The 12,671-nt window shown below is 35.7% G+C and overlaps 1 protein-coding gene across 2 annotated transcripts in view; it reads left to right on the top strand.

Annotated features, from left to right (window-relative positions):
- Nucleotides 1-12,671, top strand: part of cacnb2b (calcium voltage-gated channel auxiliary subunit beta 2b) — a 33,481-nt gene that overhangs the window by 18,135 nt on the left and 2,675 nt on the right. For both annotated transcript variants that reach the window (XM_039677738.2, XM_039677741.2), the window contains exons 2-12: nt 1,746-1,823; nt 3,392-3,514; nt 3,609-3,748; nt 4,652-4,713; nt 4,958-4,980; nt 5,092-5,172; nt 5,711-5,769; nt 5,887-5,996; nt 7,864-8,015; nt 10,255-10,350; nt 10,756-10,929. In XM_039677738.2, coding sequence (XP_039533672.1) covers nt 1,746-1,823; nt 3,392-3,514; nt 3,609-3,748; nt 4,652-4,713; nt 4,958-4,980; nt 5,092-5,172; nt 5,711-5,769; nt 5,887-5,996; nt 7,864-8,015; nt 10,255-10,350; nt 10,756-10,929 — 1,098 coding nt within the window. The remainder of the gene's footprint in view (nt 1-1,745; nt 1,824-3,391; nt 3,515-3,608; nt 3,749-4,651; nt 4,714-4,957; nt 4,981-5,091; nt 5,173-5,710; nt 5,770-5,886; nt 5,997-7,863; nt 8,016-10,254; nt 10,351-10,755; nt 10,930-12,671) is intronic.

Below are 12,671 nucleotides of genomic sequence, written 5' to 3'. Positions count from 1 at the left end.
GACTGACGTCATCCGTTAAACGACTCTCTGATTGGCTGAAACCTTCTTAACAATACTTCCTGCTCAAACCTGGTTTGTTACAAATTTGCATTAAGCTAGCCTCATTGGCTGCTTGCAAACAATGTCTACTCTGACCCGCCCTCAAAACGCTGTAGTTTTAGCTGAGACCTGGAAGAGTTTGGTTTGTGTTTTCGTCGACATGTTGAGATGATGCTGTTTTTTTTGCGCTGTATAAGCAAATCCACTTTGCATACACTCGGATGTGGACTTGTTACTGTTTGTATCACTGTGTGGGAGCTTCTGGAGCTGAAATTCAGAAATGGAAATGGGTTTAGCTTCAGGCTGTCATTCATTGGTCAACCAATCACAACAGACTGGACTATCTGACCAATCAGAGCAGATTATGCTCTTAGAAAGGATGGGTTTAGAGCGAGACTGGACCCTTGATCGAACTGTTTTAGACACTGTGAAAGATGTGCGATGTATATTATGAGAAAACTAAAGTGTTTCTTTTTAACCTTGGATGCATGTAAACCTTTTGTTGGAGACCTCCAAAATAATTTGCAATGTGATGATGAATTCACATTTCTACAGCTTTGTTTTTTGTTGTGAAGGTGCCAATGTTATGTAATGTAATATCAAACCCTTCCATGTGGTCAGCAGGACTTATAAAATATATTTAGTATCAACTTATTTTCACATCACTGGGTTGAAAACATTATGGACATTTGTGTTATGGAATTTTATAAACCTACACACTTAGAAAAAAGGGTTCATTGGGGTTCTGTAGATGAAGCATAGGGTTCTTTACTCAACTCCAAAGAACCTTTTATGCTATAAAGGTTCTATAATGACAAGAAAGACCCCTTTTGGCACAAAGGTTCTTTAGGCTATTATTCATTCATATATTACATTATTCTATATTACATTATTATATTACAATGTATCACATTTTTAGAGGAGAAAAAAAATTAAATGGCACTCTTCGTGTGATATTGATTAACTAAATAAAATGATATAAATATATACATTTTCTAACCCCCATATCTTGAATATTGTGATCATTCACATCACATGCATTCATTAATACGTTCATTCCACATAGAACTTTTTTCTTATTGAACCCTTAATAAGGGTTGTGTATAGAACCTTTTAGGGGTTCCAAATATGTAGCGCTGATAGAATCTTTTAAGGTTCTATATAGAACCTTTTCTTCTAAGAGTGTATAGTCTTTGCTTTGTGGTAGCACTTTGTCATACATTAGTTTTAAAAAATAATAGGGAGTATTATGGTCATATCAATTTACAAGCTCAATTTCACAGAACTAAACGGTTTTACGTTGAGTTCTAATTGCCTGACATTGACTTTGAACAGTGCCCCTTGTGAGGAGTTGCTAATAAAATTTGATGAAGGAGCCCCGAATGAGAAAGCTTTGGATTATTTGTGTCTTTGATGGCACTGTCATCATATAGTGGAGTGATCTCTGCTGAAAACAACATATCAGAGCATATGCCTCATTTTATTATTTTATTATATAATCAAAGATGGCATAGTTTCAGCATAATTCTTCTGAGTGTTACATTCGACACTATGTATTCGACACTATGAAGCACAGGCAAGTGCTTGCTGCTCAGAATGAGACGGAATGGAGAGAAATGTCTTGTTAAAGAGAGTGAGCCTGTATGCAATAATAAATAATAATAATAATAATAATGGTAGTTCTTACTCTTGTTTGACTGTGGTAGGGTTCGGCGGAGCGTCAGGACACAGGGGCCACTGAGGAGAAGGAGAAGAATGCACAAGTCCAGCTCGACAAGGCCAAGGTAGATTGCAAGTCCATAATTCTCTCGGCTGCTAATTTCCTGCTACCGGTGACGTTGGCCACAAGGACTGAAATATATATCACGTTTTTTAGATGTGCTCATAAATTTTGCACGGCCCTTTTTCCTCTGTCAAAGTAACAAGGTAGCTGTGTCGAAAAAGCTAATTAGCAAATGCCCTGGTTGATATAGTACGCCAGTGTTAAATCTTGTACTCTACCAAATCAATGGTCTACACACAACTGACAAACGCAAATCACTTGTACCTTTTCTGATTCTTTACACAGTCCAAAAACTGATAAGAAGCTCCATAGTTAATTGTAAATGCAACGACAAATGCTTTGGTGTTTTATCACCGGTCCAGATTAGCTAGGCTCTAAAAACTGAATGAAACCCCCTTGCCTGTGTGAATGAGCTCCCTGAGGTCCTTTTTAATTAAGGTACTGAGCAGACAGTATCACGTGCTTCTTCAGTCCGCCATCTCCCAAAGAGCATCGGCTCTTTAAACCAGCCTATAAACAGACAGACTGCCATTGAGCTGACATTTTACTTCCTTTTGAATCCAAAAAATAATATAATGAATTCACGTTTGAATTAATATTTAGTTTGATTTCTTTATTATTTTGTATATTGTTTTATATATTGTCCATTGGAGCATTGTTTTTTTTTTAAGATAGAAAAAATGTTTGTGTCTTTATTAAGGCTCAGTAAGGTTTTTATTTATACCAGATTTTCTTGTTAAGACATTCTCAAAAATAATAAATTTGAAATAAATACACAAACAAAAAAGCATGTGATTGAGATTGTGATTTATTAAGACATTTTTATCCTAAAATCCTTTCATGTTTTAATTTTTTTTTTGTTTTATAGATTTAACAAAGCAAAGTTGAAATCCACAAAACTGAATTCCCACATTTTTTACACACAATTAGTTGGCAATCACTACCCAAACAAACCAACTGTTTATCACAAAATCTCAGTTGCTAACAAAAAATGAAACAATTGTCCTTTTGTCCTTTTACTGTAAAGGTTAGTAAATATGTACGAATCAGATCTGATGTTCGCATGTTGCTTACCCTGCTGCACTCCAAATAAATTATACTTGCAAATTTTACAGCACTTGAAGGACAAGTTATAGAGCTGTGCAGACTCAATTCTATTGATCTCAAGTACATTCAGTCTCATCATATCTATTCAAACCGGCACTGTCCTCAAGCCTCATGTAGATGCCATTAGACTGCATTACCCTTCACTGGGCTGATATGGAGCTCTTCAAGAATGAATTTGTGCATTGCAATTGGTTTGAAGGTAAATGGATGAAAGCTATTATTAGTAACTTGCTTGGGGCAATGCAGCACATGTGCCGTTTTTCAAATCAGCAGTGTTTCCAGTTGCAGAACCCTTCTCAAAGTATCTGTCTGCTCTCATTCACACACTCGTACACAACCTCAATGACAGAGATTTTTTTTACACCAACAGTTCATATGCTCACAAAGGATCCTGATGGATTCTGAAATTTGTCACATTCATGTGTTTTTTCAAAATCTTAACTTTTTGTTGCTATTATTCAGTATAAGCCGGTTGCTTTCGCCGTTCGCACAAACTTCACCTACACTCCTGCAGATGATGACAATGTCCCCATACCAGGGCATGGGGTTTCCTTTGAAGCAAAAGACTTCCTACATATCAAAGAGGTCAGTGTGTTCACAGATCACCTGCACAACCATTACATTAAGTAAATATAAACATTTTTAATATATGGTATTGTTTTGTTGTTGGTGTTTACAGAAGTTTAACAATGACTGGTGGATTGGACGGCCTGTAAAAGAAGGGGGAGAGGTTGGTTTTATCCCCAGCCCAGTGAACCTGGAGATGATTCTGATCAGGAGAGAGGTGCAGGCCAGGAAGGCCGCCAAAGCGCTGGCCAAGTAAACAAATCTCATTTAAAGCAGTGTGGGGTCTTCGTTTTGTATCTTTGTGTTCTCATTCTATGAACGAATCAGACATTTAGGGTGCTTTCACACTTCCGATTGCCTGGTCTGAACTGGTATGAGTTTTGTTTTCAAAGCACGTAAAGGCACTTGCGTCTATCTGCCACAAATGTAGGCCTACTACAAATGTTTTTAAAAAACGCGGTCCATTTCAAATGAGATATACATTAGCTGTGTCTCATTTCGAAGGCTGTGTCCTCTCCTCTGGAGTGCCGCATACGTCATTGAGGCTGCTTCATTTCAGTAAACTGACCACTACATTCTAAAGTCATTAAGAAATTACAACAATTTACGCTTCACTAGGAATAACCGTCAATTTTATAATTGTTACTGTTCTGAAATAAGACATCCTTTATGATGTATGCGGCCAACATTAGCACAGCATATTTCGGAAGAAGGGGGTTCATCGAAATCGGCGTGTTCGAGCCAGACTGGGGAGAGAGGTGTTGTAATAATGTAAAATATGTGAAAAATAATGCGTTTTTTGAACAATCAAGCATGAATGTATTCTAATACACCCCAAAACAAAATCAAGACTTCTTAAAAAAAGGCATAATAGGACCCCTTTAAACACAGTTTTATAAAATCACATGTCATGAGATGTCGGTTCACTTTCGCGATTTAGTACAATTGTGTTCATATGAGAAGTGAACCGTACCCCTTTTTATGCGGACATGGAAAACAGTTCGGAAAACGGTGTTAACATCATCCAAATGAATCAAACACTGATGTCAATCAAACCTGGATGTGCACCAAAAGGATAGTGTGAAATCACCCTTAATAGGCCTATCACTCCAACATTCATTATGAAAAAAAAAAAAATGCTTTTTTTTGTCACAGTAAAGCGGCTAGTGCTGCCAAAGATGATTTGAATGCAAAGAAAACGGCTCCACCTCCAACAGGTGCGCTTATTATTTCTTTCTGTCTTTATTTACATGTGCGTGTGTTATTATTCACAGTATTTATTAGCAATTAGACAAACTACTGAATTTAGAATGTTTGTCATTGCTAAATTGTTATCATCCACTAAACTGGGATTTCATCAGTGCTTTTAATTAGAATGTATGTGGAACATAAATAATGTTACCATTTTAAGTGTCTGTGTGTGTAATTAAATTTCTAATTTTTCAAAATGTTTATCTTTAGTTCAGCAAGTGAAGAAGAAATCGGTGAGCAAATACATAATTGTTTTAATATGACCCCAACATACACATTTATGTTAATATATTTATATAGTGCCTGCTTATAAGCATATTTTCAACAAGTGTCTTTAAATGCAGGGAGAGCAACTGGCTGCATATGATGTTGTGCCTTCCATGCGTCCTGTGGTGCTCATGGGGCCTTCGCTCAAGGGCTATGAGGTGAGGGCCGTTTGCCACTGTCTCCTCTCCATATAACATTTCTGTTTTAAAGGACCCAGAGGCTCAGCAGACAATATTTTACTCTTAAATGGATACTCCACTTTTTTTTAGAAATAGGCTGATTTTACAACTCCCCCAGAGTTACACAGTTGAGTTTTACCGTTTTACTTATAGTCAATGAGACCAGAAACTGTCTGGTTACTGATAGGCTTCTAAATATCAGAAAATCGGCTGAATGGATTCGAAAACAGTAAAACTCAACTGTTTAACTCTAAGGGAGTTATAAAATGAGCCTATTTCCAAAAAAAGTGGAGTATCCCTTTAAAACAAAGTATCATTCTCAATTTAAATTGTGTATAATGTATCTTATAGCAGAGGATAATGTTCTTATGTTCTCGTTATTCCACACTTATTATGTAAAAATGTGTACTGCCCTCTGCTGTACGTAACTGAACCTACACTTTAGTTTTTTTTTTTTTTTTTTCATGAAGTGTTATTAATGAATTGCATATTTACTCTCTTGTATTTGAATGGACAGGTTACGGACATGATGCAAAAAGCACTCTTTGATTTTTTAAAACACAGATTTGAAGGAAGGTATGGCACACATGATTAAGGAGTTAATGGACTGTTGACTTATCACAGTGAATATTTGCTATTGTAATAATTGTGTGTAGATAGAATGTTGTTTCTAATCTGTTAATCCGTCATTAGAATAACTATCACCCGGGTGACGGCAGATATTGCACTTGCCAAGCGGTCGATCCTCAACAACCCCAGCAAGCACGCCATCATGGATCGCTCCAACACCCGCTCTAGTTTAGGTAATCACTACTTGGTCTTTTATGTCATTCTATACCAAATACATAATATATTCTGAATGTATTGAGTTAATATTGATTCTGTCTAATTCGGAATCAGAGAGAGTCTTAAGAACATATTAGTCCTTGCACCCAAACAAATGCATATAGGCTAAGGCTACTTCAGATCATGTATTTAAAAAGCTGGGATAAAAGGACCAGAGATTATTGATAGTTCAATGTGAAAAAAAAAAATCATAATTTCATATTTTAAAACGAGATAAATGTACCTGATAAACAAAACTGCACAAAATATTAAATAACATTTTTCATTAAGTAGCCTATATTTATTTAGTTCTATGTATTTAATAGGAAAACAAGACAGAAATACTGAAATACTGATTAATAAAACTATTTTTGCTGTTTGTGCAATAAAAAAAGATCCCACTTGCAGATAAACTCCCACTGCTTTTAAATTAGTGCAATTCTCACAACACAAAAATTTGTATCTTGTCATTTTAATTATTAAAGAGATGGTTAAACCAAAAATGAAAAAAAAAAAAATGTCATAATTTACTCACCCTCAAGTTGTTCCCATGATGCAGCCTGCATTAGTTTCTTTCTTGTGCTGGACTCAAAAGAAGATATTTTGAAGAATATGAGTGGAACGAGAATATGTAAGAACGAGTGGAATGAGAATATGTAGTGAATGGGGCCCACCAGATTGGTTACCAACATTCTTCAAAATATCTTCTTTTGAGTTCAGCAGAAGAAAGAAACTCATACACGATTGGAACAACTCAAGCGTGAGTAAATGATGGCATGATTTTCATTTTTTTGGTGAATTTTAAGTAGCTGTTTAACATTAGTGGGTGTGGATCTGAGGTGTGTAGCTAGCTTTGGTTAGCTGACAGGATCTGATTGGTTCTGGTTCTCTCCACTCTGTTCCTCATATTGCTCTCTACTCAGATGCCGCTGGTATGTATTACAGCAGTAGCTTGTCTATGTTCCCCGACTCATTCCTGTTGGTGTAAAACTGCTTTACCTCTTTTAGAGAACACTATAAGTGTCAAAGAACCCTGATACTTTTAGTGATGGTGGTCACTGCACCTAAAAGCTTCGGCTTGTGTTAGACACCACAAAATCTCCATAATTTGTGATTTTTTTTTTTTTTCGGTCAAATAAATGCAAGCCAAAGTATGGAGTGTATGTGTAAGTGTAAGTTTTGCGCTGCTTAAGAAGTATTTTTTTTGTTTGTTTTTCTGAGAAAAAAACAACATCTAAACATCTTTAAAACAAGATATAAATCATGCAAGAAAAGACTAAAATAGTTTAGATTTTTCCCCTCATGATTTAAATTTTAAAAAAGAAAAATGTGAAAGAAAACATTGAGCACCGTCTGAGCTGATTTTGAACTCACTTGTGATGTTTTTTTATCATTAAAGTTTGCTCAATTTAGAGCAAAGAGCAAGTTTTAAACCTTCATTGTTCTTTTACTTCCTGTGGATGAGGAACTGTTCTGTCAGCATAGATCATCTCTATTTTCAAAAACATATTGCATGACCTGAGAATGGAATGTGTTTAGTTTTAAAGATGGGACTTTCACCTGACACTTAAAGCAAAAAGCTTTATTTCTTCTTTTCTTTCTACTTGTATTAGTGGAACTGGACAAAACAAAGCTTCCCATTCCATTCCATTTTAAGTGCTTTTGGCTGCCATTCAGCAGTATTTGTACATTTGTACTTTGATAGAATAATATTTTTATAATATTATTTTAATAATATTTACATTAATATTTTACTTTGATAGAATAATATTTGTAATAATAAGATGGTATAATGATTTTTAGGTTGACGACTAGCCTAATTTATTTCTTTATCTGTCCCTACAGCTCAAATCCAAGGAGAGGTTGAGAGAATTTTTGAGTTAGCACGCAGCCTACAGCTTGTGGTTCTGGATGCTGACACCATTAACCACCCTATCCAACTAAGCAAGACCTCATTGGCCCCTATCCTGGTGTATGTCAAGATTTCATCACCTAAGGTCAGAAATTCTGTTCACAGAACTTGCAAACATTTCTCACAACAATCATTTGCTTACTAATGAAACAGATACTGTTGTTTAAAAATGTGGGTCGGTAAGATGTATTATTAATGTAAAATAGTTAATTGTTTGTTCACGGTGCATTAACTGTTGATTTTAAGCATGTATTAATAACTGTTAAAATGAACATCAACTAAGATTAATAATGCTGTAAGCATTATTCATTGTTAGTTCATGTTAACTGTTACCGAAATCTCTCATGCTTATCCAGTCTCAATTTATTTTATGATAATTTATTATAATAATACTTTATTCCTCTGTCGATTTGGTGCTCAAGAACTGATTATTATCAATGTTTAAAACAGTTGCACTGCTGAAGATTTTGGGGAATCCGTGATACTTTTTTTCTGAATTCTTTGTTAAAAAGTAAACAAAGAACAGCATTTAAATGAAAAATAAGTTTTTTTTTTTTCATTTTATATGATGTAATTCCTAATACGTATCGTTCATTTAATCTGTAGGAAATTAAATGAATATGTATGGATGCGGTTGTATTGGTGATTAGTTAACACTGCATAAAGATGCACCACATTCTGCAGTAGACTTATAATCTATAAAACAATTTATTGTAGGTTTTAAAGAGTTAAATGACAAAACAGGACTTATTTAATGTGAATTACTATGTTCAACCCTTATTATGAACTTAAAGGGGTCATGAACTGGCTTTTAAAATGTTATTATATTGTTGTCTGAGGTCAACTTAAGACGTTCGCTTGGTTTTTGCATTCAAAAACATCAAAATGAATAAGTAATAGGCTATTTTCTACCCAAGTTGTGAGCCTTCCTGAAAAACGGTCGGTTTTTATGGGCGTGTCGCACTGAAGACTTGGAAATAAACGCCCACTGCTGTGAGTGGATAACAGTTTTGCATATTATAATGAGTTTCACTCACCCGTCGGTGTATGTGGGGGAAAACGTCCAATGTTGTCAAATGGCAACCGGATTCGCCCATACATGTTCGACCCAGAGTCCGTGTGTTGCACAATTCCTGTCAGATCCAATATAGACGGCACAGCACCGTTCTTTACTCTTAATCGGTCTCCAAATCCAGTCTTGTTTACAAAACAATCCTCAGTGAAATGAAGCGAACAGACGACGATGTTTTACCCTCATCAGCTGGAACGTCATTAAAAATAAAGTTTATCCATGAAGTCCTATTGGAATCCAGAGGAAGCTTTCTTCCACAACCAGGCACTGCAAAATATTCTGTATTGCTCGGTAGAACGATCCGGTTTGTCATCACGAGGTAGGCATGTAGCCTGTAGGCTACTTAGCTATGCGTGTAATGCGCGAATCGGTGGGCGGGGCTAAACCGGCCGTGTTGAAGTAGGTGTTGATCTTCTTCTGCGGGGGGTGGTGTTTTAACCCCTTCGACGTCATACGTAGTTTCCCACTTTTCAAAACGGGACGTTTTCAGAGGCTGGTGTAAATAAAAGCTTTTATTGGACTAACAAGGACGTTTTCAGTTCTGAAACTTACAGGATATTCTTATAATACGATGACCTCTTAGATATCAAAAGCTCAAGGAAAATTTGATTTCTCAGTTCATCACCCCTTTAATAATGTTCAATAATTCCATCAAAGTCATCCATTAAATATCTAGATCAGAAAAAAACATCATTCAGCTTTAATTCAGTGTACCAACCAGTTCCAGCTGGTTTCTGTCATTTTCCTAGTTTGAGAAAATGCTCAAAAATGGCATGTTTGCTAATATGTTCAAGAATTCAGTCAGTTTTATAATGGAATAAAAATGAATTTAAGCCACTAGGAGGCAGAAACAAGATCATTCTGTCAGAACAGCGATATCTGATCTGGTACTATAAATCAGCTTGTTTGATAAACCTGTCGTTTTTCTGATAACCACCTGTCTTTTTATTTATTTCCTTTCAAAGTGTACTACATTGTTCAAAATGATAAATTTCTGTGAAATGAATAAGATCTATCTGTCTGTCACTAGGCTACAGAAAGCATTTTTTTATTCACTGTCAAGCATTTGAATGTGTAGCTAATACATTCACACAGGAAACGCTTCGTTGAAAGAAGACCAGTTACAGAAAAAAAACACTAACCTTTCTCTTGTGACCCAATATGACCTAACGTCCACCGTACTTTCACACCCATATGCCTCCCACTCATCCTTCCTGTCCCTTTTTCCTTCCTTTTTTCATCTGCTGTTCAGGTTCTCACAAGACTGATAAAGACCAGGGGCAAATCTCAGACTAAACATTTGAATGTCCAGATGGTGGCCGCAGACAAACTGGCCCAGTGTCCGAATGTAAGTGTGCCATCCAAATACTTAAATATGATAGCAGTTGACTCTTTGCTAAAATCCAGATCATTATATTTATAATCGTGATACAAAATGTCACCCTGTTATGCTCTTGATATATAACTTCTAACAAATTTAGGGTCAGTTTTTTTTTAGAAAATCAATATGAACACCCACATTACAAACCTCTTTGATAGCCTTCTTTCAACACTCCCCTTATTTATAATTCAAGTCTAACTAGAAGGCCTGATCACAAACGGATATGATTATCGAGAGACTGTTATTTGTACACTGCATCATGTTACAAAGCACCCAATGCAGTCGTTTACATAGATTAGCCTCCCTGCAGTGCTATTGGCTTCATTTCATTGTCACTTGTTGTGACGTCACCATTATTGGTCTCTCTCACAGGAGCTGTTCGATGTCATCTTGGATGAGAACCAGCTGTCAGATGCCTGTGAACACATCGCTGATTACTTGGAGGCCTACTGGAGAGCCACACACCCTCCTGAAATGGAACCTCCCAACCCCATGCTGGAGAAACTGGCAGAAAACACACTCCCCACCAGCCCCACACCTGCTAAGGTACTGGACACACTCTGAGGAAAAACAGGAGATGAACTACTGAGATTGAACTATACAGATAGAGCCTACAGATTTCTATAATGATGCTGAAAATTCAGCTTTGCCATCACAGAAATACCTTACATTTTAAAATGTCTTCAGTGTCACATGATCCTTCAGCTGATTTGGTGTTAAAAAATACTTATTATTATAGATGTTCAAACGGTTGTGCTGCTTGATATTTTTGTGGAATTGTTTTGATAATTATAAAGTTCAAAAAAACATCATTTATTTAAAATACTGTCACTTTTGATCAATTTAATGTACTAGCTAAATTAAAAAGCATTCATTTCAAAGAAAAAAACATCTGACACCAAACTTTAGAAAGGTAGTGTACATATATTCATAAAATCTTAAACAGTGTAATTTCTACCACATTTCCCATTATGTATTGTGTAGCGTTCTGTAATAAAATGTCCAACTGTCTCATCTCATTTAAAGGCTTATCTCATTGCTAGCATTTTATGTATCCTAAATACACACAGTTCAATAATATTTTCATAATTTTCACCTAATTTTCCATTTTCTTTATTTTCCTCACACATCACATATCTCATATTTCATCTCAAGTATGCTCTCACTGACAATGCTGTATATTTTTGTATCCTAAAGTTTTAGTACTAATTTCTATTACTATTTGATTGAATGGCTCTCCAGTTTTATCCACATTATAGCAGATTTTATTAGATTTACTTGTTGTCTTGTTCGTTCTTCTGTGCAAGTCCTAAATTATGACTGCTTGGAAACATCTACAGGCTCCATAGAGCCTGAAATTTTGTTAATTGGTGTGTCATTCTTTGACATTTACAATTTCCTCCCTACCTCTTACTAAACTCTCTTGGACATTTAAAGAAGACTTGAGCTTAATGGACCTTCGTTGAGTGAGATGGTGGTCTCTGAGGTAAAATGCCTTTAGTGTCAGTCCCTGCTAGTTTGTTCTACTTTTTCATATTAGTAATAGCTTATTAGGTGTCGTAAGTAAACTTTACAGTAGGGCAGTTTAGTGCCATTTCTGTAGTTTATTGTCTTTGCACAAGGCTAAACAAGCAGTTGCTTACTTGTACTTTTAAGTAGGCTGTTATTTGTGGGGGTTTTTTTGTTTTTTTTTTTACATGAGGGTTTACCTAGGAATTTGTTGAACTACTACATATTTCAATAAACGAAGAGTTGGTGGTGATGTCTGAATTTTGTTTTACTGGTAGGCCTGTATGATTGCTTTTTTAGGGAGTAACACAACATTGTAATGCATTAACTCATTATTCCTGTAGCTTTCCCCAACACTTGGTAGACACTTCTATCCTAAGTGACTTACACTGCATTAAAGGTACACATTTGATCAGTTGTTGTTTTGCCTGGGAATCAAACCTATGACTCTGTTCCTATTCGTTACTTCATGATAGAGCATCTGATTGGAAAAAATCAGTGTTGTGAAGGATGAGTCATTCAGGATGAGTGCAGCAGTTAGTTAAAGATATATAAGGAATCAAACCAATTAGCTACAAGATGAATCCCAACATTACAAAATTTGATTTAAAGCAAAAAAGTATTTGAAAATCAGACATATGGGTCTGTCAGTTTAAATGTAATCATTAAAAATCCCCAAAATTCCTCTATGGAGAAAATAAATGGTACAATGACTGTTTTGGGCTGTTTTTCTAAATGGCCTCAAAGCTATCTAAAATCCACAAATCTCTAATTTTCAT

The sequence above is a fragment of the Pimephales promelas genome, chromosome 5 (assembly GCF_988280905.1).
Source record: "Pimephales promelas chromosome 5, fPimPro1.hap1.1, whole genome shotgun sequence".
NCBI classification, from domain to species: domain Eukaryota; kingdom Metazoa; phylum Chordata; class Actinopteri; order Cypriniformes; family Leuciscidae; genus Pimephales; species Pimephales promelas.
The sequence above is the reverse complement of the archived record's forward strand: the minus strand, read 5'-3'. Positions and strand labels throughout refer to the sequence as shown.